A 23,827-nucleotide genomic window follows, 5' to 3' on the forward strand; every position below is an offset into this window, starting at 1 on the left:
GAGTATTTACACGAGCAAAATATGGTAGGTAAAAACCGGCACGTTGAAGCCGCACGTTAGTGGGTTGTATGCAGCTGTGACGACGATTATGCATTGACGTAGGCGAGGAGCTGAACTCAATTCCAACTAGCCAGACATCAGTCAAGGACATGAGAGTAAAGAGCATCGTAGATACAGTAACAATACAGACTTGTCGATGCAAGTCATGTGGAGACAAACATAGTACTCCATAGTCTACTAAGGAAGTAGACGGAATTGCTCAAACCCCGGAGGATCGCAAGTGTCCAACAACACCACATCCTTGGCTATAATTAATCTAGCTCTGGGCAACGATGCAACACACTACATACTAATTATTCCAATTAGGTAGAGGTGATGTACTCAGCTGAAATGCACGTTGTCGTTGGCGCGAAGGTTTGAGCGCAAACGGAAACCCCATCATTGGACACCTTACGATGCAACCCCTCCTCCTTGCATACCGAGTTTAAGCATTGTTGGAACACGGACGAACCCACTTCAGCTCCAATCAACCATACAATCCAATTAGACATCAGTTACGGTCAGGCTACCCATTCCTGCCCCGTGGGACCTAAACTAAAGCATACCTGCAAGTCCAGCCCGACGTTTATGACCTATCCACCACGACCATCGAATGTAGTAAGTGTACATACTTTAATCCATATAAACATACCTACATCCTCGAACTTACTGCACGCCATGCAGAAACAATCCTTCAGCCAGCTCACTCAAACACCTACAACTCGTTATCACTAAATCTCCGAAATCAATAAACCCTGCACCTTGCTCCCAAAAAATGCCAAAAATACCAAGAACCAACACCATTGACAAATTCACCTTCACACGCCCCGGCGACGTCGTCTACGAATTCCCCAAATACACCTCCGCCTCCTGCAAAGTCCGCATCACTCTGCCCCCGGGCAGCACCTGGACCTCAGGCCCACACTGGCACGAAAAGCGCGTCGAATACTTCCGCGTCGTGCAAGGCGCCGCCTGGTTTACTCTCAACGGGGAATACAAAGTCTATCGGCCGTCCGATGGCAACGTGCCGATCCCATTATTTACAGTCCACGAATGGGGTCGGGCTCCCGAGCAAGAAGAGGGGGATTTAATCGTCGATGAATGGACGGCACCGGCCGATTCGTTCAAGATTGCGTTTTTCCGTAACTTGAATAGTGTCATTCTGGATGAAACGAGTGATGGGAAGACACCGCCGAAGAATGAGTGGTGGTTAACGCTGCAGCTGTGGGTGATTTGCCATGGGTTGGATAATTGGCCGGTTTTCTGTAGAGGGTTGTTTGGCGTGCAGTGGGTTGTCACGCATGTGTTCTTGGCTTTGGTTGCGTTGGTAGGTTGGGCGGTCTGGGGGTTGAGGGCCGCTTATGATGAGTATACGGCGCAGAGCATCAAGGATGTCATTAGAGCTGCTAAGGAGGGGAAGAGGGTGAAGAGACATTGATTGATTGCATACTGCTTTGTGTATAGTGTTTGCCACGTCAAGATTGGACGTGGGATGAACGTTAGGCCTCCTGCATGAATTTGATACTATCGGTTGCCAAGCTATGCAGTTCTAGTAGTTTACATTTACCACACAGTCGGTATTAGTCAAAGATTCAAATTGAGCTTTGAGCTACAGTTAAAGTAAACTCTTTGTTCAGTTGAATTCAGCAGGTATTGACCTTGTGATATTAGCGGTGATCGGCGGATAGCCACCATAGCGCTGGCCCACATCATCTTTTGCTTAGAACCAACTAACTCGGAGGCCGTCTGTTTTGGGCCTTCGGATAGTCTAGTCTGCTAAGTATCGACGCCCAATGCAGCTACTCCAACGGTAACTGACACTACGGAATTACTCTTCTTAGCCGACACTCGCTGTATATGGAGGATTAGCCGAGCAGGCGAATAATCGGAATTTCCGAGGAGGGTATACCACCGATATCTACTCCCGGCTGCTAACTAGCTAGTGTGCAACGTCCTCATCGAGAGGCGATCAGATTGGACGGACAAGATAACTACAGTATACTAGGTAGGTGGGCCAGAGTTCAGCTCAGCCCAGCTCCGCACTTTATTTTCTCACCTATCAGCTGCTCAGTGATACTCTGTCCAGATGATGGAATCTAATGATTATATCGCGTATACGTATACTATCTTAGATTAAACCATGCAAAGCAATAAGGAAATTATTTCCGATCCTAATCTTGACTAGCACCCATCCATACCACTAGTGACCGAGTGACTATATATGAAGGAGTCCCCACTAGTTGAAACCAAACTTACTAGATTCATAATACTAAACCCCACCTATCCATGCATACAAGGACTTATGCCTCTTCTTGGTTAGTATAGACATACCGAGAATATTAATACATCATTTATACCATATATGCCTCAGTTCAAGATCTTATCGATCGAATCATGTGGATGCTTTGTCCCGGCCCGACCATGATTCAGCTGAGGTGGGGGGCGTCATGGTTGCTAGGTATTAGCGCCGCATTAGTTAGTATACCCAGTATGCGTAATCGCCCAGGCACGGGCGACTTTGCCACCTTGGTTGCCACTGCAGGGGGATTTCCGTGGAGGGGATGGGAATGCGTTATTGCGTTTTGCTACGATTGGGTTCGTGTGGGGTCGATGGAGAGGAGGATACTGTAATAGACACCTGAGAATGAGTAATGAATTGGTTTAGGATCAACGGTGCATTGCTGATTGGGATCATGACTGAATCAGGGATACTTTTGCCGGTCTAGTTGATTGATTAAGATTTATTTGACAAAGCAATTGCTCGACAACTCTGCTACAAGCTAAGCAACATGATCATACCATATCCTCCATTTCGTGTAGACCTTCATACAGATGACCATCAATCATGACATGAGATTTTTGAAAGATTCAGCGAGATCGTCAGGCAGTATTGTAGCCAGCCTCGGTCATGGGGACCTCGTCATCTCGCTCATACAGGATCTCCGGGCGGACTTTCTGACGTAAAATGTACCTTCGGAAAAAGTAAGGGATCTGGCGAAGACCGTATGCGGCATGGAAGCGGGTGGGAACTGAAAAGACTTGGTCCAGTTCTTCCAGCGTCTTCCCCTTGGTCTCAGGCATGAACATCAGGATCAGCCACCACCCGACGATGCACCACCCCGCGTACCAGCTGAATGCCCCCTGCGGGGTAAATGCCGCACGCAGAGATGGCCAGGTGATGGCTAGCAGGCAATTGAACAGCCATGTCGTCGCAGTCGCCAAGGCCATGCCGTGGGAACGGACGTAAAGTGGGTAGGCCTCGGCGGAATAGGTAAATGGTACAGGGCCCTCCCCGACAGAATACACTATCGCGAATAGATATGTGCCTAATGCAATACATCCAAGCCTGGCTGAAGAGTGCGTATCTTCCGGGATCCAGAAGCTGAAGCCGGTGAAGAACATGGACAAAGCCATTAGAGGAAAGGTGGTGAGGAGAAGGTTGCGACGGCCAAAGGTATCAATTGTGTATACAGCCGGTATAGCGAAAAGCCAGTTGATCATACCCCAGCCAAAAGATGCTGCCAGTGCCTTTCGCTGGTTTGATACGGACAACTGCGTCAGAGAGTTTCCCGTAGTCCCGAGAAAGATCTCGGATGAATAGTAGGCAATAACATTCACACCTGCAGGACATTTAGTACGTTGCATTCTGGGGTTTTTCGGTAACATACCGCAGAACTAATGCAATCAGTTAGCAGGAGCTTAGTTGCAGTAGGGAGTTGACATACCTGTTGCATGAACATGACCAGCTCCGATGCAATCAATGCGCGCCGGTTTCGGGGAACTGCGATGAGTTCGATGAGTTTGTTCTGCCCGAGTTTCATGCCCGTCTCTGCCTGCAGTAATGTGTGCATGTAGTACAAGTCACGCGCAGCTTGGACCTTGTTGAAGCGTAAACTGCACATGGACTCATAGGCCTTGTCATAGCGGTTGCGTGACATGTACCAGCGAGGCGATTCGGGGCACGTGAATACAAAGCAGCAGACGAGGAGGGCTGGAAACAAGGCCGATGCCATCATCAAGCGCCAATTAAGACCGACAATACCTGCAGGGTCCTGTATCTCGAAGAAAGCCAGATCGGCGACATAGCCGAACATGATGCCAAAGGCGGTCCACATCTGCCATTGCATGACCAAGGCACCACGAATGACTGGAGGGGCGGTTTCTGCGGCGTAAATCGGGACGGTAGCTGACTTGGGTCCAATGCCAAAGCCCAGAGCAAAGCGCGCAATGAACATGTGCCACCAAGTGTTGACGAACCCTTGCCAGAGACAGGTGATGGCCGAAAAACAGCAGGTAATGAAGATGGTGCCTCGTCGGCCAAACCAGGCATTGAACGGGACAGTTAGCCAGCAGCCGACCAGAGCACAACACATGTAGGGTGCGCAGTTTACGAGACCAAGCAGCCAATTTGACCTTGACTCGCTGCCACGATCAATGCCGAACTGATGCTTATAGAAAATCTGGGCGCCATTGACGACGGTTTCATCTGCAGGTGCACGATTGCCTTAGCCTGTGTCGTGCCACATCAGGCGTGTTGAGGAATGTCTTGAACTTACCCATTCCCTGAACAGCAGCCGACAGGGAACACAAGCAAATGACCAGGTACATTGTCCATGGCTGGGACCAGCGATGAGCGTATTCATTCTCCAGCACTGCCAGCTCTTGGGGCGTCAGACCGGGCACCTCTGCATATCTTTCAGGGACTTGCGCCAGCATGGCACCCATTGCAAAGGCACGCACATCCTCTTCGTCACCCATCTGGTGAGTGATGGCGAAGTTGATGCCCTGCTGACGCAATTCCTCTTGGGTATATCCGGCTAGCGGGTTGGCCAGCTTCGCGTTCATGTTTCGCCGCGCTCGCTCTGCAGCTGTTCCGAACGAACGCTGGAGACGAATGGTTTCCCTATGGTCAGATACATATTCATCATTCGAGGGCTTGTTCTCGAAGATAGGCTCCCCGATGACCGGGCATTCCTCTTTTCCAAACATTTGCAGATATTGGGATCTGGTCGCGATGATGGCAGCTGATACTGTGGGGGGTGTGGAAAGGAGAGACTGCGTGAAGATCAGCAAGAATTAGCATGGTGTCGATAACGTGAAGAGTTATATGAACAGTGAAAATGAAGGAACAGATTAGCGACCGAGACCGGAGAAAACAACATGAATGGCTCATTGCACAAGGATGGATCGTAAACCTGGCTGGACCGTTGGCGCCACTCCGAGGTGCATCAACAAAGGATGCAAGCATCAACAAAGAACCGTATGGTGAGAAGAGCGGATGTGAGCATACGAGCCAAGCAGGTCTACCAGCGATAAATTGGACGATACAAAGAACTGTTCAACGCGTAGGATGTGGTGCAGGGATATGGAAAGGAAAGGCGTGCAGAAGAGTGGAGTGGGATGCATCACCACTCGCACAACTGACACATTTGTCAACTCACCGTTTCAGCCAACATCCCGGGGCGATGACCTCGATGGGCCACTGAAACAGATCAAGTACTGAGGCCGGAAGCGTTGCTTGTTTATCCTTAGGTGAGAATGTACGAGAAAGAAAAGGAAGAGAAAGGCTGGAGTCTGACTAACGAGCGACAGGGAAAGACACGATTCACTATGGACACATGCAAGACAAAGAGGGAATGAGACTCATCCAGTCTCTGTCTGGGGTTGGCTGCTCCTTGAGGCTTGGAGACGGCCTTTGGCCGTAATCAGAGACGTGGTTCCCAGTCGCCTGGAGTGTCATTTCGGGAAATCAGTGGGCAACATTGTGGTTGTACAAGCATCGCTTGCTGCAATGAGGCCACCCTCCCTGTTGGATAGCGGTTTTGACGCCCGCATGGCCATGCAACCCCAGATGCTAAAGATAGAGTTGCCATCTGGACTGCATCCGTCGACGTCGGGGCAATGTTTGATTCCGAATCTAAAGGTCATGGAAGTCCTGGGAAATTAAGGTGACCATCGAGCCAGACACCACGAACAAAGCAAGGGTGGAAAAGATTACCGAGACTCACTTGTCATCTTCAAATCCCCGGATCGCCGTCGCTTAGAGGTTAACTGGCGTGCGGGGTCGCTCTTCTCCACCGTCGGATCGCGCCAGGCCCGTCGGATGGAGCTAGACCATTGATGCTACTCTCCTTATCCCAGGATCGATTGTATTTGGTCATCCGATGGTTCTGATGCCGCTTTTCCGTTCGGATCTCCTTACAGGTCCATCTGTTGAGTGCCAGGGAAGTCGAACGTCACAGTTACTACCCCGCATTCCACGATGGCACCAGAACTCCTAAACTGACTACAGACTATTATCCGAGCCAGAGGGACAATTACTGGTCAAGGACCACGCTGGTAAAAGCAAGGGAAAATGTTTTGTATAGGATGGTGACGATGCACGTTTGCATAGTCTGAACGGACGGTGACGACATCGGTTCTAGCCGACTTGTATGCCGCTTCTTCTGTCCATCCTAGCTTATCCGCATGGTCGGATGCAGACACTCCTGCTAGCTATCGGAACAGCAGACGGATAGATCCAGGTACAAAGTATGTACTATCCATTCCTCCCCACTCGTGATACCCCACAGACTCTAATGTTATTTGACCGGCGAGTCCATGGGTCGGCAAAGGGTCGAGAGGGGGAACATACCCGCTTCCGACCCGCCTCTGTTTCTCGATGATGGCATCACCCAGTTTATAAGTAGACACCATCTCCTCACTTCTTTTCCAGCAATTTGTACAATATCCCAAACTACCTTGATTCCTTCTCTACTCACACATCCCTGTACACAACATGCTTGGTAAAATCGCCCTCGAAGAAGCCTTCGCGCTTCCCCGCTTCGAAGAGAAGACGCGCTGGTGGGCCAGTCTATTCTCCGTCGACCCCGAAACCCACGTCAAGGAAATCACCGACATCAACAAGCTGCGCATCGAACATGCCGACAAATACGGCGTGGGATACCAGATCCTCTCCTACACAGCCCCCGGTGTCCAAGACATCTGGGATCCCGTCGAAGCCCAAGCCCTAGCCGTTGAAATCAACGACTACATCGCAGAGCAGATCCGCGACAAGCCCGATCGCTTTGGCGCATTTGCGTAAACCTCCCTCCCTCATCTCCATACCCTACCTTACCACACTAACTCTAATCCCAAATGAAGAACCCTCTCCATGCACAACCCCCAAGAAGCCGCCTCTGAGCTCCGCCGCTGCGTCCAAACCTACGGCTTCAAAGGCGCCCTAGTAAACGACACCCAACGCGCCGGCCCCGACGGCGACGACATGATCTTCTATGACAACGCCTCCTGGGATATCTTCTGGCAAACATGCACAGAACTCGACGTCCCTCTGTACTTGCACCCTCGCAACCCCACCGGCACCATCTACGAGAAGCTCTGGGCAGACCGGAAATGGCTCGTGGGTCCGCCGCTCAGCTTCGCGCAGGGCGTCAGTCTGCATGTTCTGGGGATGGTCACGAACGGCGTGTTTGATCGTCACCCCAACCTACAGCTCATCATGGGTCATCTAGGTGAACATGTGCCGTTTGATATGTGGCGCATTAATCATTGGTTCGAGGACCGCAAGAAGTTGTTGGGATTGGCGGAGACGTGTAAGAAGACGATTCGGGAGTACTTTGCTCAGAATATCTGGATTACGACTTCTGGGCACTTTTCGACGACCACGTTGAATTTCTGTATGGCGGAGGTCGGGGTCGATCGCATTTTGTTCTCTATTGATTATCCGTTCGAGACGTTCGAGGATGCGTGTGTTTGGTTTGATGGCGCGGAGTTGAATCTTTCCGATAAGGCTAAGATCGGGAGGGATAATGCGGCGAGGTTATTCAAGTTGGGGGCGTTTAGGGATTATGATGCGAAGGTTAAGGCTTAGTTTGGAACTAGGACTAATGGAATGAAATGAATATGACTTCTTTTTGTGGATTGGGTTCATGGTATTTGGCTGACGAGCTAGGATGGTTTCACTAGATTACATCTTGAAATCTAGTTACATCGTAGGGGTAAATATGTAGATGTGCTGCTTTGTCAATCCACCACCCCCATTCCTTATTCCTCTTTTTTTGTCTTTTTATTTTCTTTTATTTCTTTCGTTCTTTCTTTCTTTCTTTCTTTCTTTTTTTTTTTGTGTGTGTTTTGGATTTTTATCCTTCCCTTTGCTTTCTCTCTTCTCTTATTGGTATCTTGAAATTACCGTTTCTTGCATGTGCATCAGTCCCGTAGGATTCTCTTCTCTCACACCAATCTTTGAATCAGCTCATGACCGAACCAGTATCAGTTAGTCGTCATTCAAACCTGAAGGTCACCTCATATTCACCTCAAGCCCCAGTCGTCTCAGAGTCCTCGGGGTTCTTGGGGGCAGGCACAGCAGGCTGCTCAGATTTAGTGATCGCCTCGTACGCCAAGTCCCTGACTATGACGCCAGGATACATACCCACTGCATTAAGACCAACACGATCACCATCCCCGACCACTGTCTCAGCCTCCTCATCTTCTATCTCCATCTCTTCCTTCACCTTCTTGTTCTCCTCGTTGCGGCGCTCCTCCTCAGCCTGAAGTCTCGCCTGCTCACGCGCAACCTCCCTCGCCTCTGCCCGCTGAGCAGCCTGGCGCTGCCGCTCCCGTTCACCCTCAATATGATGCTCAAGCATAGCATTGATCCAGATCTGAGGGGCCTCTTGCATTTCTCGGAAGTGGGGTTCGGTGTACTTGCCCTTGATGTCCATCGTCACCTTGATGATGGCATCGTAGCTCTCGATGGCCCGGTTGATCAAATCCCAGACTGCGATTAAGGCGCGGGTCATTTCCACGCGGACGGGGTTCCAATTCTCTTCAACAGGAAGCTGCCGCTGGTAATCTCTGATGAAATCAGTGTAGAGATACGCGTCGAAGAAGTCGAAGAAGACGGCGAGAAGGCGTCTTTCGGACGGGCGGGGCTTGTTCATATGGCTGTTTGGAAGGGCAGGCATTAGTTATATTTGCTTTGCTTTTCTGGTATCAAGTGAGAGTTGGGAGAGGACTTGCCTAATAATCACTTCTGCCATATTTCTGAAGCGAGTCACCACGTTATACTGAGTATCCTCAGCAATGTACTTGACCGAAAGCTCAACGCGGCGCGCCCAAGTGAGTTCCTGCTGGAGGATTCTGTCGATGATTCCAAGGGTCCTTCTGAGATCTTCCAAGTGGTACATGACCTCTTCGACCTCCTCACTGGTCAGTCCAAGGACTGGGTCCACGGGAGTTACATGTCTGCGAAACAGAAGGAACTCGAGACGAAGAATAGTATTGCACATCGTCACGAAGCGCGTCCTGGTAGATGGTTTCATATGATCTGAGGCGATCATGGCCCTGATTTGCTCGAGGGCATCCTTCTTGCGCTCCTCAGGCACAAGCTGAAAAGAATCAGAGCCCACTCCTGAGTGCTGGGTGTTCGAAAATTCGGTGCTCAAATATGAGGCCGGAGTAGGGGGACTCTCGATCTTAGGAATGTCTTGTTCATTAGCCGCAGAACTGGCGATAGCTTTATCATCATCCGCCATAGTGAAGGCAAGAGGCGCTGTGGCCCGCAAATCGATCTGTCCGAACTTTATGACGTCCTCACAGACTTTGGCGATAGCTAGATTGTATGCTTCCTCAATCTGCTTGTTCTCGTGGGCCTCCTGCGTTTCACACGATCTGTAGTATTCCGGAAAAGGCTCGGTGTTGACGCCTGGAGGAAGCGGGAGACTAGAGCCTGTGATATCGATTCCAGAATCGGGTCTATTTTGAGAGGAAAAGGTCAGAGTGGGTTTGCCCATCGGTTCTTCATTCACTGTGGGCCCAGGTTCCCCGAGGCTTTCATTTCTGCTGTAGGTGGAATTTGCCATGGTAGCGTCGACAGTGGAATCATCGTCTATTTCCATGGGAAAGACCATCTCATGGTCTTCCTCCTGTGCCTCCTCGGGGTGCCTCTCAAGGTATGCGAGGTGGTAGCGGTAAAGCTCACGAATACCGGAGTCTATGCTTGACTTGGCGGAGAGAGTGCCACTGGTGGTAGGTTCCGATGCCATGATAGGCAACTGGTCGCGTGATTCAGAACTGTGCACAAGTGTTCCTGGAGAAAGAAGCCCACGTCAAGGTATCACAACTGCTCATATGCGTTCACGAACACTGGAGAGCAAGAAGCAACAGCTTGCGTGATGAAGAAATATGAATCACTGCTCTTGAAGAAGAAAGCACATACACAGTATCACAACTGCTCAGATATCTTGATGAAGACTGAATATGATGAGGCCTTAAAGAGAGCGACGACGAGAGAAGAAGAAGAACACTGGAAGATCATCTTCCTGAGAACACTTATCAGAGCGGACCCGACAATGCGATCTCATCGCCGACTAAGCAGGAGGATTCACTGTGTATACTGCTTCCAGAGGGCTGCTGAACCACTGAATGGTGCGACTGTGAGCACAGGAACAGCGGTTCTGAGCACAAGGACGGTGATCAGACTGATGTGACATTCTGCCTATCTAGCAAGTTGGTCTGGGAAGTTGCTATCGCGGGTACAATATCAAACCATTCCAGTCTACAGGTGGTTGATGCCAATACAATTGCTCTATCCTTTATGACAAAAAGTAAGGGTATGGGCGTATCCAATTATTCTGGGTTTCATTGACATAAAGAACAGAGAAAGACTAGACCACATCGCCATGGGTAGGGAAACCTGTACGGAAGTTGTCACTTGAGATGAGACCGACCAAGTGTCCTGTGACATTCTCCCGGTCGTCAATTACACTGCATAGCTAAGACAGCCTCAAGAACGCCATACTCGCCTTTACCACATGAATGCATAGTTGGGCGTGTTATAGTGGATCAACCACAGGCGGAACGGCCCTTCCCGTGGTTCGCCTCAACGACTACTATCTATAAATGAGTACTGAACTTGGTGATGACGGCATGGGCGAAGGATCAAGAAAGTCGCTGTTTGCAGAAAAATGACACAGTAGAAAATAAAGAAAAATGCATGAACGCGATTGCTATTGCTAATATATCGTTTTTGATATCTGGTCTCTGAATAGATGTTGACCTACGGTTGGCAAATATCCCTGAAATAATCCGCGGATAATCGGAGTTGGGTGTCCCTATTCGCTCGTAGGCATTAAACTTTTTGTAAACTATTCAAGATACAGAAGCAGGATTGCCTCGATCGTTGCAACGGGGCAAGTCTCAGTCTTACGGTCCACCAGCACAGCTTGGCCTGAGAAACTAACTAACTACTTGAGAATGACATATGAAATAAAGGCACAATGTAAATAACATTCAGGGTATATGAAAACTACATATTATGAGTGTACCGCACCTCAATCCATGACGCTTACCAAAAGAATTCCAAAAGAATCGAGCGTCTAGTTTAATCGAGAATGCAGTTTGACCCTCCCTCCAGTCATGAATGCGGAACTAAGCAGGTGAAAAGGAAAGAACAAAACGTCCTCGCCAGCCACACTACTTAACAGACATGAGCTGTGAGGTTAGCGAGGGTCTGCATCGTTCTTCGCACAGTGACTGATTGGCACCTCATTGATAAGGAGTGTGACAACTCAAAGTAGTGCGTGAATATCGCCAGCGAATAGAGCACTTAGAAGGATAGAAAACAAACTTGAATACGAAGATTCATGACTGTAGATGGCATACGTCGGACCAGGGTCAATCTTCCTTCTTACTTTCGTCGGACTTTTCCGCAGAGGCTTTATCATCTTCATCTTCGTCATCAGGCAACGGAACATCCATGACTCGCTCTCCGGCTTTTTCTAAAGCCCTGCAGCTCCATGTTCTTACACCTTTGTAAACAGCCTAACATTTGCGGTCAGAAATTGGCAATAAAAAGATTATAGGTTGTGAACATACCCAAAGAAAACTACCAACACCGATGACGATGACCAGCCACGCGACCCGGTTGCGGCCAGAATTCCTTCCGCCAAACATCCCTGTGCCGCGCAGTGTCAATCCATGCCATGAAGAAAGCGCAAACACAGCCTTGATGAAAGACAGAAAGCCCAAAGAGGCTAGTCCCTTGATGAAGTGCTCAGTCCAGGAAGCCTCTTCGTTGTCAGGTAAGATACTCGTCACAGGACGCGTATCCCAGTAGTCCGAGCGAATAATGGGGTCCATAGGGTCCACGTATAGATTAATGATCGGGTCAGCAATAAAACCAAGTAAAAATACAGTCAACATTAGAATTATTAGGGTGAGTCCAAGCTGCGTCAATGGGCTACTGATCCAGTGTGCCCACCGGAGGCGCTCTAAGCGATAATGGAAACCACAAGTCGGACAGTGCCAGTAATTCCTCTTGCCATAACCTGGGTCCGCGTGTCGCCAAAGTTGTAGACATCCCTCATGCACATAACGCGAGGATCCTTTGCATTTGCAAGGGCGAAGCAATCGACCAGACTCCGGGTCTGAGGACTGGTATGTCACGCGTTGCCTGGACTGAAGAAACCCAGGCAAGTGTTCGGATGGAGGAGGGAAAGTAGGGTAGACGGTCTCCAGGCAGATGCGACATGTACGAGGAGGGTAATGCTTTTCGAAAGTCTCGCCCGAAGGTTGCGAAGAGCCATCAGGTCCATCGTCATCTTCCGGACTCTGCCTTACATCAAAGTCAGGGTCCGAGGCTGAGACGGAGGCAGAGCTAGAAGGCCACTGCCAGAGCGGCTCATTGCGCAGGTCCATTCTGCCTGAACAGTCTCAGAGCTAATGGCATAATATGATTCTCAGACCTACCAGCGATCTGAGAACCTCTGGCAGCGATTGGTAGGCGTCTGTGGCGGGAGATGCGCGAGGACGAGGAGGAAAAAGAGGGAAAAGTGGGTGAGGGAAAAAGAGGCCAGCTTAAAAAGGCGATGTGGAGAAGAAGTCGTGCCGTAACCGCACTAGCCGCTCGCCTACCGTCACCGCCCGAGGCGCGGCTTGGCGCCAAACCAGCGGGCGGTGCTGCTGCTGCTGCGTCAACATCCTGCCGCCTGCTGTCCTTGAGGGTAGCTCTATTCTTGATCCCCCACGACCTCATTCCATCTCCGTTCACCTTTCATCCATCACTTCTGCACACTTTCATACCCGCTGGAGCTTGTAATTGTGGAAAGACGCACTCATGGCTGATCGCTACTCCTTCTCTCTGACCACGTTCTCCCCCAGGTAAGAGAAGCTCACTGCTCGATAGCTCGGGTCCTTGCTAACATTGCTCAGCGGAAAGCTGGTTCAGATTGGTAATTAATCGCTGCCACTGCCAGCAGCCGAATTAGTTGTGCTGACGAGTCTCAGAATATGCCTTGAACGCTGTTAACCAGGGTGTAACTGCTCTGGGCATCAAAGGTATGACATAGCTCTGACCCGCTCGAGCTAGCTTCGAATAGCTACTGATGACCAACGCTACTCAATAGCTACCAACGGAATTGTTCTTGCAACCGAAAAGAAAGCGAACTCGCCTCTCATTGACCCACCTTCCCTCTCCAAGATCTCCCTGATTACGCCCGACATCGGCATGGTCTACGCAGGAATGGGTCCCGATTACCGTGTGCTCGTGGATCGGGCCCGCAAGGTTTCTCACACTGGCTACAAGCGCATTTACAACGAATACCCCCCTACCCGGATATTAGTGCAGGACGTTGCCCGGGTTGTCCAAGAAGCGACTCAGTCCGGTGGTGTCCGACCGTACGGTGTCAGCTTGTTGATTGCTGGCTGGGACGAGGGCGTTGAACCTGAATCGGGAGAGGCTCAGCGGGGTGACGGTGAGGACGAGCCTAAGAAGGCAACCGGCAAGACGGGTGGTATCTTGAAGGGTGGCCCCAGTCTGTACCAAGTCGACCCCAGTGGCAGTTACTATCCGTGGAAGGCTACGGCCATTGGAAGGCACGCGACGAGCGCAAAGACATTCCTTGAGAAACGTTACACCGAAGGTCTCGAGCTGGAAGATGCCATTCACATCGCTCTTCTAACTTTGAAGGAGACTATCGAGGGAGAGATGAACGGTGATACGATAGAAATTGGTGAGTTTCACATCTGGCAGTTCCTGATAGCTGTCGTGCTGACGATTATAGGCATTGTTGGTCCTCCTGCCGATCACCTGCTTGGTTATGAGGGCGTCGAAGGATCGCGTGGACCCCGCTTCAGGAAGCTGAGTAAGGAGGAGATTGAGGACTATCTCACCAACCTATGAACTATTCCATAGATCTATACAGATCTTGACATATTGAGCCTTGTAGTATAATAGACACGACTCAAGTCTTGCGAGGTTCCCACGATATGACAGGGCGTCCCGACAACGCAGAAACCGGGAGCTGAATGGTGGGTTTTCAGGAGTGACCCTGGAACCTGACGAAATATTTGGGCGGTTCTAGACTCGCCAGTAATACTTCAAAAACCTGATCCGAAATGAATGCTATTGTCAATGAAATTGCACGACTGTACTTTGTCTCCTAGACCCAGTAATTGGGCTGCTGGGCTGTAGGCCTGCAGGCCACACAGCATCTGCAGGATGGACTGGACCCATAGAGCCCCCATTGTAACGTCGTAGTCAGTCCGTCCTTTTGAAATTTCCTGCCGAATAGCAATGACCAATCTAGCTCGGGGGAAAACCTGGGTGTTTACACAGAAGCGATGCCGGCGTTGGACCTTTTGATTGTCAGTGGGCGGGTCACTGCATCAGTCACACGTCCATCAGCGCCAGCCATCTTGACTAGTGATCGCCAACGCCAATTCCTTCCACCAATTTCTCCGCAGCAAAAGCAATGACTAAGACCAGCAAGCCCAAGCGGGGACTCAACAATGGCGATTTTACCTGTCATCCAGCCTGCCGATCGGACAAGGCTTCCTCACAACATCGTCCGCTCGTCCCTGAGTTGATATTCTAACCATCGTCCTCCCTCGCCGTGGCCCAAGCTTGATCTGCCACCATACCCCGAACCCCTCCACTCATAATTAGCTTCGCATCCTCCCACTTCCCCAGATCTGACGGCGCTAGGACATTAGATGAAACTCTGTCAGAGGTGGCCCGGACTTTATCGACTACTCTGGATAGTTGTACCACGTCAGGACCCCGGATGCGGTGTGTTGTGCAGACCCCAATTTGATTACCTTTCCTCTCTTGGGATATCTGTTGATGCCTGACGCTACTGTGAGCTCGATGGTTGCGACTCGTTTGTTCCAAGGCTGAAAACATGTGGATGGTTTCTCTGACCACATGAACCGACATTGATGGCGCGGATACTCAGAGACGGCAAACTGCCTAAGACGACATAATTCAATCAGTTGAGGGGCTGAGCGTGTGAATCTTGCAATTCGTTCAAGTTGCCATTGGCGTTGTGGTCTTCACTTCGGTTGGCTTTAAATACAGCCTGTGACGCTGGCGCAATCGATACCCGGCTCGTGCACACGGAATGCCCATTCTGTGTTTCCCTGGCTTCGCATCTATCTATTACTATGTCCGTTTCATCTACGAAAGACCCGCTGGATGGCATCAGCGGCGAGCTCGCAAGCAGTGGTGGTGCCTTCAAAGCCACTTTGTTGTTCTTTATGGCTATTGCCTGTTACAATGTGGCTGAGCTAGTTGTCATGGTCCTATCAACCTTTCGACGGTGGAAGGGCCTATATTTTTGGAGTTTGCTGTTATCGGGCTGCGCAGGCGTGCTGCCATACACATTGGGGTTTATCATGAAGTTTTTTACGCAAGCCCCTTCGAATCTCTCTGTCACTATACTCAGTATCGGCTGGTGGGTCATGGTCACGGGCCAGGCGGTCGTGCTGTACTCACGACTTCACCTCGTCATTTGCGATGAGCGCATCCTACAGCGAGTGCTGTATATGATTATTGCGAATGTATTCCTTCTACATGTACCCACGACAGTCCTCACATACGGATCCAATGCTGTCGGCGAAGAACAGCCGGCCTGGGTGATCGGATACAATATTATGGAAAAGGTTCAGATGACCGGCTTTACCATCCAGGAGATTGTTCTGTCTGGACTGTATATGTGGGAGACTGTGCTGATGCTCCGGATATGTCTTGTCCGGGAGAACCAAAAAATCATGTATCAGTTGATCTGGATTAACATCGCTATGCTGGTCATGGACCTCATTTTGCTGGGTCTTGAGTACGCCAGCTTCTATGCCGTGCAGATCACGCTAAAAGGAGCGATATACAGTATCAAACTGAAGCTCGAATTTGCTGTTCTGGGCCGGCTCGTCGCCGTGGTACAGAATCGTCGGCCAATCTCGATCGATCGGGACATTAATCTCTATTCTTTGGACCGAGAAACTACCGGTGCTCCTGACCGGAGCCTAGCCTCTGCTGGAGAGAGTGTATCCAGCCGCACACCGTTTTGTGTGCCAGCCACGGGGTACGCGAATGGGACACACAGAAATATCAACCTCGACACCGGAAAAATCGTGACAATGAGGGAGCTTTCAAATTGGGTTCAGCGGCCAAATGACGATCACTGCTGACACTCATAACTCTTCCTTGACAACATCATTCCACATGCTCATTCATAGCGTTGGTGCTGGTGAGATGGGCTGGATTTATAATACCATATGCACTGCATCCTATCCAAACAATGGGTATACATAGGACTCTACTTTGAAACAGGTGATGCTTCGATCCTCTGCTAGTCATCCAAGCCTCGTCACCTTTGACCTATTCAAACTCCGCTTCCGAATCTTCCTCATCCTGGCTGTCCGCAATCTCCTCTGCCTTTCGCTTTCGCTGGCTTGCAGTATCTTGAGCCAAGTCGGAGCGGACATCTTGTGCTTGCTCGTTGTGTGCTTGAATCTCCTGAGTCTGCACCTTCTCTATGTGCTCCTGTGCGTGCCCATTGTGCAGAGGCTCTTCACGCACCAACACTCCTTGCGCAAGGTCCTTTTGTGCAGGCTCTTCTTTTGCGGGCTCTTCCTGTGCAGGCTCTTCTTGGTCAGGCTTTCCTTGCGCTGGCCCTTCTTGCGCGGGCTCTTCTTGTGCAGGGTCTCCCTCTGCAGGCTCCTCTTGTGCTTGGTAATCCTCAAGCTCTGGCTCTTCCTCCTCCACCGGTTCCTCCTCCAATGGCTCCTCCTGTTCAAGCGTTTCTTCATCCTGTGCTTGCTTCCCCCTGACTTGTACAGCGACGCCTTCCTCTTCATTATTTTCGAGCCCCATCTCAACAGCATACAATCCATCCTAATCAACAAGTCAACACACCTATAGCCAAGCGGAAGAAGCACACTAAAGAATCTCAAAGCGGAACTCACATTTGCAACCCGAAAAGGCACTACGCTTGTAACGTCCCTAACAGTGACAAGCCTCCCATCCCTCTTCATAACCTCCGCAACTCTCACGCGTCCGCCATCCACACCATACCCTAGATCACCATAAACACCAACCCGAGCACGAACGCACGATTCCCACCCTCTTCCACTCAATATGGGAGACAGTGTTGCCCTCACCTGTCCCCGAATCCGGGTATGCGTCTGGTTGATAACCAAGGCTGCCAGATTCGCCCTGCTCGCGAACTTCGTCAACTGAGCAGCAAGGTCGCTTATAACATTCCACTTCCGCGCCGTGAGCCACTTCTGGACATCCCTCTGCGCTTGCTGCGGTTGGTTGATATCACTGGGGTTAGGAAAGTAAGGAGTAAATGGGGCAGAGACAGAATCAATGACAAGGAGAGTTGTGTTTGGGGGTGGAAAAGAAGCAGGCGGATGATGGAAGAGAGAGAGGAGGTGAGGAAGTGTGGGGGCACGAATATACGTCAGATTTTCCGTCAGAGAACTGGGAGATGATGACGATGCAGGAGACTGCAACTCGAGTAATTTGCGCAGTCGAGGCCTAGGAAGCGGCGATGCCGTATCTTCAATCATCCCAAAGAACAACCGTCAACTCATACCCCACACACCTAGAAGAACTGAAGCAAAAGCAAAGACAAACCTACCTATCCAAACAACTCCCTCCCCTCTCCCCAGCGCCCCAGCAGCAGCATTCAACCTAATTACCATTCATCAGCACCACATAATTTAATACTTCCCACTTACTCCACTCAAACTACACCGTTAGATAAGAATAGCGAAATAGACTCACCCCAACATAGTCTTCCCCGCCCCCGGTGGCCCAAACACCTCCGTAACATGTCCAACAGGCAAGCCTTTTAGCCGTTCTACTTCATCCTCACCAGACTCACGTATTCGCTCATTTGTCGTCGACGACGACAACGTTACTGGTGCGGAGATCGCCTCATCCAGCGCGACAAGCCCCGTCGGGATGGCATTTCTGCCTGAGGCAGCATCCGGAAACGCGGTGGACGCGTGCAGGGACTGCGAGGCTGGGAAGGAGATTACGCGATCTGGGTGAGTAGTTAGTTCTAACTTGTCTTGGGAGAGAACAGATTTAAAGATGCACGTACGAGGATCCTGAGTCGATAAAGGGGGTAGGTCTAGGTGGTTCATCGTTGGTGTTGGGTAGGGGTAATTTGGTGGATGGGTTCACGCGTCACGCGTTCTGGGTGGTTATGAAGTGGGATGGATATGTGTTGCTGGGATGGTGGTGGGCGAGGGGTCATGTTCGGGGCATTTTTATTGTGGTTGTATTATTTTTCTTTGAAGAGATGGAAATGAAGAATAAATTGAGAGAGAAAGAAACAATATATGGGATTGATTGTGCTTAGATTGTCTGGGTATCCTGGAGTTGACGTTAGATTTGAAGTGGTGGTTGATCCATCCATTGAGGGTGGGTGCTCCGCTCTTCCTTCCCGGTGGTTCACTTTATCTTGATTATCTAGGCTTTCGGCACTGAGTTTGGTCGTATTTATACTACCTGGCAAGTTTTGGAGGACAAGGTTTTATCTTATCTAAGAGATAAATATTCTGAATAGAAAGGTAGTGGAAGTAGAATTGGTGATCTTCCTTGTAACTCTTCACAGGTGATTCGTAATTGTGGTTCACTTGTATATTTTTCCTATAACATTATATACGAAGGCATTAGCCTTTACAAAACATGTCGCACTGTATATCATAGCGACTACGGTTAATCATAGGTTAAGTGGATAAATGGACAGTACTAAATTTGGCTTGTGAATACGTCCATAAAATTGCTTCATCAAATGATGGCGCAATCGGCTCAAGCTTCATATAACTAGGTGTCGAGATCCCCCGACCTACCAGCAATTTCCACTACACCGAAGGAAACTTCCGCGAAGTACTATCGGAATATCCCACCCAATCTACTATCATTAGCAGACCAGCAAGGTCTTTAGAGGCGTGGAAAGTCCCAATCCCTCATGGAAATACCCTGCTGTATGCAGGAAACACCCCCCCACGGACTGGTAGCTCAAGACCCCACCCACACCTATATAAAGGGCCTTGGGCCTGCTGCCCATCCAGTCTTTCTTTCATCAGCAGCAAACACAGTCTGATCAAAGTCTCTAATATATATATCCTCATCAAGGAAGAGAGGGGGCTTTTGCCCCCTCAACCTTATAGAAACAGTCTATATAATACGCATCGCATTGTCCCGCTTCAACGGCACGAAGGATAGCAGAATAGAAAGCCACATATTCCTATATCGATGGAAGTGTGTCTTTATGGACGGAGTCAGGTGTCATGGTGATCCGCAAAAACTATCCGCTATGATCTGCCCAATACAAGGTTCTTCGGCTTCAACTCAACCGCTGTGCCTGGCATGTCGCTGCATCAGCCGTCTCGACACCGTCTCATCAATGGAATATTTCCCACCATGCAGACTGAAGATGACTGAAAAGAGCCATGCCGGTGCTTTGACCAGGCAAACTGACCTTCGATGGACATATGGTTTGTGCTGCGTGGGGAGGCGAAGTTGTGGCACATCGCGCTGTCCCTGAGTTGGTCGTTTTGGATCTTTCTGTTTGCAATTGTTAGTATATTGAATCTGATGATGAGTTGACCGATGATGGCGGGCTAAACAGATAGCGAGTCAAGTCCCAAAGGGCTGCGCTGCGAGAACGCTAAAGTCTTAAGCAAGCCAGGTTGAGCGGGCCAAGATCTGCAATCTCAGCCCTCCTTCCCGTTATATATCCGGCTAGAACATTCACAACAGCTTCAAAGACCCTAGGGCGTTCGTTATGCTCCTATCAATATATATTAAAAGTATATACTCTTTCGCTCCCAATAAGAGATATGTCGGACTGAGAATCCTGACAATTGGTCTCCTCGGAATTCAGCACAACAAAACCCGAAAGAAGCTGGTTGATCACAATCTTGAATAACGCTGTGCATTTATACCATCAATACCCCAGATGCCGGCCAACTAAAGCAGAAGTGGCTAGCAGTCAAGTCATATCGAGCTAAGGGATTACAAACACGCAAGATCCAGCAATGCTAAGCATCCAGGGTGATAAGAGATGTGTGTGGTAGCGAGACTGACACACTTCCAAGCTCGTGGTCATTATGCTTCCTGCTCGTCTGTGCTTCCTTTGTCCTCTCTAACAGTTCTCTATGTGGTCAAACTACCCAACCAATACCTTTCCCAAGGGTTTGGATGTCCAACTCCTCCGAAGGTAGAGGTGCAAGTTGCACAGATCAAGCTGCAACAATGCCTACAGTAAAGGCTACAACAGCTTCGAAGCAAAGACATTGGATCGAAGCACAACTGAACAACCTTTCCAAGCAGGGAAGTCTGGTCCACTGCCCCAACTGAATTCATTGACGGATATACACAACCTTACTTGGCCGAGGGTGGAGCTATTTGACTATTTTGGCAGAAATAGGGGCATTAGTTCTTATATGACAAGAATTGCTTAACGAGCCGATCCATCTACAATCCTTTCGGCTTGGGGGCGTCGTGGGTCAGCCAAAGAGAGTTCCTGAGTAAATAACATGATGGGACGAACCACAAGACAGAGATCGAAGAGCTAAATCTTGGTGGATAGAGTGGGGAGCTCCAGGGCAATCTGAAACATGTCAAACCATATATAAATTGAATGGCTACCAACGGAGATGCGATGGACTAGGATGAAAGGCTGTCCTGGGTAGTGAAAGATACAGGTTCTGGAAGTCAAAATTTTGCATTGATCGCATGACAAATGAGTACAGTCGTTGAGAAGCTCCCTGACATGTCTGTCCCGAACATCACAACTAGAAGGAGCCATATTACAAATGTCTCTCCTACTGCAAGCCCCTTCTTTGCTACCACTCAGATCATCCACTCCTTCCTCCAGCATCGCTTTCATATGCCTTCTTTCGTCCATTCTCGTCACGCAATGAGCCCTAGCTATCCTTAAGCATTTCGCACGATGCTCTGGCCTCATGGAGAGACCCCTGCACCACCATAGGGCGCTTTTCGCCTCGAACAATGCTTCTGTATCAGAGCTCCAGATCCCGACATGTCGCCTCGACTTCCCATAGTTCTGTCGGCGCCCAAACCCCTTCGACAACCTTCCCCAATCCATAGTGGCTATGATATATAATTCATGCATCGATGTGATTTAGCATCTCTGACGCTGCGGATCACTTCCACACAATATTTTGACTATACAATAAGCTAGTCTTGCACAAACACATAATGTCTTATTGAGGAAAAGGAGCTCAAGTCGTCCTGACTGCGCCTCAGGCTTCGAGGAGCTTATGGATTCGCTATGGCATTTGTTTTTGCGACAGTGCAAGCTCATCGCTATTTCGCCACTATTGTATCAATATGGCCCAGTCATTTCATTTCTAGGACATTCTTATCACGGCGCAGACAGGACATCAGAGACAAGTCTAAGAGCGTGTGGATCGTGATTTCGTTCCATTCCATTCAACAGCTGACGCAGTATCGACATGCGATTTGCAGCGCCATACACCCCGCTGCAATCTAGAGTTTTCTGAGTTTGGGTGTGGGTGTGCGTCTGCATGTGCAATGGCCTAGTCAGAAGAGCGTCAGCATAGAAAATAAATTCAACATAGGAAGGAATGGAGACGGACGACTATCGTGATGGCAGAGGCGAGCATCTTGTATCCTTCGACTCCCGTATGCTTTGTTGCCCTGAAGTTTCAGAGACATTATGCAATGGGTGCGGCTCTGGTCTCTGAGATCGGCTCCCCGACAGCTTTCATGCTTCCTCCGTTGTTATCCTAACAACATACCTCCGGTTGGTTGTCCAAAGTCAGTTGCTATCTATTACCCCAAGGCTTGACACCAGGAGCTGGAGTACAAGTGATTGTGGGGGTATTGAGCATTACGAGTATCTAGAACTCCCTGTTTGACCCGTCACCACGTCTTTCGACTCTCCTCCACATGAGCACTATTGCGAAAAACTGCATGCTGAAAAATAAAGACTCTGACACACACGGATGTACATATAGTGTACCATTCTGCATACGACACAACCATCTATCAAGACGGATGGCAAGCCTTCTGAAGGCGGTGGTGTGTGTGTGTGCAGAAATTGAGCATCTCACTAATTCGAGGATGACGAAAACCCTTTTGAAGTCCGGACGGTTTAACATTCAGCCAGATGTCAGTGGCTTGTGCATTTGACTCTACCTTTCTTGACTGGCTAGGCTGGATGATATGAATCATACAGCGGATATCTCCCTAATTTGAATCCAATTTGGCAGAAAATACAAGCCTTGAGCATCGTATGCTGCGTTGCTTGGCCGACTATCCCAGAGCTAATCCTCGTCGGATACACAGCAGTCAGCATCCATGATTGTGGCCTGGTTCTCCGGAATATACAGCATTGACGAAAATGGCGCAACACCCAATGAACCCAGCGAGCCCCCTCCGCACTGTGGTCCTACTGAGTATGAGAAGTCTATGTACAGGAAATGCTGTCCAGGTTCCTGGTCCCTTGCTCCATCCACCAGCGATGCAGAATCGGCGCGCTTAGACATTCCCCACCCGGAACCCAAAGCTAGTGAGCACGATGGGCTATTCCCCAGTCTGAATATGCTGCTGACGAAGGCTTCCTTTGCATACGAGTACACCCCAGATGATGCAAGAAAGAATCACCGGGGCAGGATAGCGTCCGATTGGTAGTGCGACATATACACATATACTACACCTACCAGGACACAGGGACAGTGGGGAATTGAGAGGATCATGGTCCGAATTACTGATCCAAGTCATACTATCAGATTCGTGAGCTCCAAGAACGAACCCTGCCTTGTTTGGCGTTGGTGATGTTGCTCCCTTGAATCTACGGGCGTGTGGAAAGCTGACGAGGTTGAGACGGGGGCGAGTCTCCGACAGTTAGCAGGCACTCGAAATGCGTTGTCTGTATACACCAGAGATGGATATGATGTGTAATGTTCTTGATGAACACTACCACCATTTCCTATCGTCGATCAACTCCCTTTTACCCTTTCGTATGCGGGCGAGACACAGCAGAGAGCTAGCCAGTTATCCCTCCTGGGTGGTTCATGAAGAAGGGAGCGTCCAATTACAGCCGAAGAGATACCTCGACATCAAGCATCAGTATCAACATCAACATCTACTCATTAACCCGGGTGAGCCATGGCTTCTAGGCTTGGCGCCATCGTGCCATCTCTGACAACACACTCCCTTGATACCTTGAAGGAGACAGAGGCGGCAATCGAGAAAGCAAAGCATCCAATCACCTACACCTCTCAGACACTCGAAATATATAATTTTCGAAAGAATTTCCAGTCTTACTACCACACACAAAAGCTTTCTGTCGAAACTGCTACCACTGCTCTCTACAGAAGAAGTGAACTGATGCAACTTTCCAATGTGTGGAGATTGGAAGCTAATCAGCTTCTAGAGGCCTACAGAAATAACAGCCGAAAGCTACCCAAAGACAGCCAGAACTGTCATGACTGGTGATCA

The 23,827-nt window shown here is 49.6% G+C and overlaps 8 protein-coding genes across 8 annotated transcripts; 4 read left to right on the forward strand and 4 right to left on the reverse strand.

Annotated features, from left to right (window-relative positions):
- Window positions 1-814: 814 nt before the first annotated feature.
- On the forward strand, window positions 815-1,477 carry BDQ94DRAFT_172402 (cupin domain-containing protein; the record flags this gene model as incomplete). Its single annotated transcript, XM_026771952.1, has 1 exon — window positions 815-1,477. The coding sequence occupies one exon, from the start codon at window positions 815-817 to the stop codon at window positions 1,475-1,477; it is 663 nt and encodes a 220-aa protein (XP_026623982.1).
- Window positions 1,478-2,919: 1,442 nt separating this feature from the next.
- On the reverse strand, window positions 2,920-5,028 carry BDQ94DRAFT_172403 (and other transporter-domain-containing protein; the record flags this gene model as incomplete). The annotated part of the gene is made up of 4 exons (XM_026771953.1): window positions 2,920-3,659; window positions 3,708-3,714; window positions 3,765-4,525; window positions 4,596-5,028. The coding sequence occupies 4 exons, from the start codon at window positions 5,026-5,028 to the stop codon at window positions 2,920-2,922; spliced, it is 1,941 nt and encodes a 646-aa protein (XP_026623983.1).
- Window positions 5,029-6,673: 1,645 nt separating this feature from the next.
- BDQ94DRAFT_147813 (amidohydrolase family protein) lies at window positions 6,674-7,941 on the forward strand. Its single transcript, XM_026767078.1, has 2 exons — window positions 6,674-7,119; window positions 7,183-7,941. Exons 1-2 carry the CDS (start codon window positions 6,818-6,820, stop codon window positions 7,907-7,909), a joined length of 1,029 nt encoding a protein of 342 aa, XP_026623984.1. The 5' UTR covers window positions 6,674-6,817; the 3' UTR covers window positions 7,910-7,941.
- A 410-nt stretch (window positions 7,942-8,351) lies between these two features.
- BDQ94DRAFT_160866 (uncharacterized protein) lies at window positions 8,352-10,082 on the reverse strand (the record flags this gene model as incomplete). Its single annotated transcript, XM_026769273.1, has 2 exons — window positions 8,352-8,982; window positions 9,058-10,082. The coding sequence occupies 2 exons, from the start codon at window positions 10,080-10,082 to the stop codon at window positions 8,352-8,354; spliced, it is 1,656 nt and encodes a 551-aa protein (XP_026623985.1).
- A 1,172-nt stretch (window positions 10,083-11,254) lies between these two features.
- On the reverse strand, window positions 11,255-12,863 carry BDQ94DRAFT_147814 (uncharacterized protein). The gene is made up of 2 exons (XM_026767079.1): window positions 11,914-12,863; window positions 11,255-11,859 (listed from the first exon to the last, which is right to left on the reverse strand). The coding sequence occupies exons 1-2, from the start codon at window positions 12,733-12,735 to the stop codon at window positions 11,713-11,715; spliced, it is 969 nt and encodes a 322-aa protein (XP_026623986.1). The 5' UTR covers window positions 12,736-12,863; the 3' UTR covers window positions 11,255-11,712.
- A 160-nt stretch (window positions 12,864-13,023) lies between these two features.
- Window positions 13,024-14,464, forward strand: pre8 (proteasome core particle subunit alpha 2). The gene is made up of 5 exons (XM_026767080.1): window positions 13,024-13,197; window positions 13,249-13,268; window positions 13,324-13,374; window positions 13,443-14,048; window positions 14,100-14,464. Exons 1-5 carry the CDS (start codon window positions 13,154-13,156, stop codon window positions 14,216-14,218), a joined length of 840 nt encoding a protein of 279 aa, XP_026623987.1. The 5' UTR covers window positions 13,024-13,153; the 3' UTR covers window positions 14,219-14,464.
- Window positions 14,465-14,791: 327 nt separating this feature from the next.
- Window positions 14,792-16,503, forward strand: BDQ94DRAFT_180683 (uncharacterized protein; the record flags this gene model as incomplete). Its single annotated transcript, XM_026773690.1, has 1 exon — window positions 14,792-16,503. Exon 1 carries the CDS (start codon window positions 15,481-15,483, stop codon window positions 16,501-16,503), a length of 1,023 nt encoding a protein of 340 aa, XP_026623988.1. The 5' UTR covers window positions 14,792-15,480.
- Window positions 16,457-18,066, reverse strand: BDQ94DRAFT_63760 (uncharacterized protein). Its single transcript, XM_026776227.1, has 2 exons — window positions 17,281-18,066; window positions 16,457-17,209 (listed from the first exon to the last, which is right to left on the reverse strand). The coding sequence occupies exons 1-2, from the start codon at window positions 17,887-17,889 to the stop codon at window positions 16,694-16,696; spliced, it is 1,125 nt and encodes a 374-aa protein (XP_026623989.1). The 5' UTR covers window positions 17,890-18,066; the 3' UTR covers window positions 16,457-16,693.
- Between the last annotated feature and the right edge of the window lie 5,761 nt (window positions 18,067-23,827).

Source organism: Aspergillus welwitschiae (assembly GCF_003344945.1).
Source record: "Aspergillus welwitschiae strain CBS 139.54b unplaced genomic scaffold BDQ94scaffold_26, whole genome shotgun sequence".
Taxonomy (NCBI): Eukaryota; Fungi; Ascomycota; class Eurotiomycetes; order Eurotiales; family Aspergillaceae; genus Aspergillus; species Aspergillus welwitschiae.

What these genes read in the sequence shown, in the direction of transcription:
- BDQ94DRAFT_147813 (XM_026767078.1), top strand. Translation starts at nt 6,818, where the DNA reads ATGCTTGGTAAAATCGCCCTCGAAGAAGCCTTCGCGCTTCCCCGCTTC. An exon ending in GATCGCTTTGGCGCATTTGC is followed by an intron (nt 7,120 to 7,182) that starts GTAAACCTCCCT and finishes TCCCAAATGAAG; the next exon opens with AACCCTCTCCATGCACAACC.
- BDQ94DRAFT_147814 (XM_026767079.1), bottom strand. Translation starts at nt 12,735, where the DNA reads ATGGACCTGCGCAATGAGCCGCTCTGGCAGTGGCCTTCTAGCTCTGCC. An exon ending in GTGTTGGTAGTTTTCTTTGG is followed by an intron (nt 11,860 to 11,913) that starts GTATGTTCACAA and finishes CGCAAATGTTAG; the next exon opens with GCTGTTTACAAAGGTGTAAG.
- pre8 (XM_026767080.1), top strand. Translation starts at nt 13,154, where the DNA reads ATGGCTGATCGCTACTCCTTCTCTCTGACCACGTTCTCCCCCAG. An exon ending in CGGAAAGCTGGTTCAGATTG is followed by an intron (nt 13,269 to 13,323) that starts GTAATTAATCGC and finishes GACGAGTCTCAG; the next exon opens with AATATGCCTTGAACGCTGTT. An exon ending in AACTGCTCTGGGCATCAAAG is followed by an intron (nt 13,375 to 13,442) that starts GTATGACATAGC and finishes GCTACTCAATAG; the next exon opens with CTACCAACGGAATTGTTCTT.
- BDQ94DRAFT_63760 (XM_026776227.1), bottom strand. Translation starts at nt 17,889, where the DNA reads ATGATTGAAGATACGGCATCGCCGCTTCCTAGGCCTCGACTGCGCAAA. An exon ending in TGCCTTTTCGGGTTGCAAAT is followed by an intron (nt 17,210 to 17,280) that starts GTGAGTTCCGCT and finishes CTTGTTGATTAG; the next exon opens with GATGGATTGTATGCTGTTGA.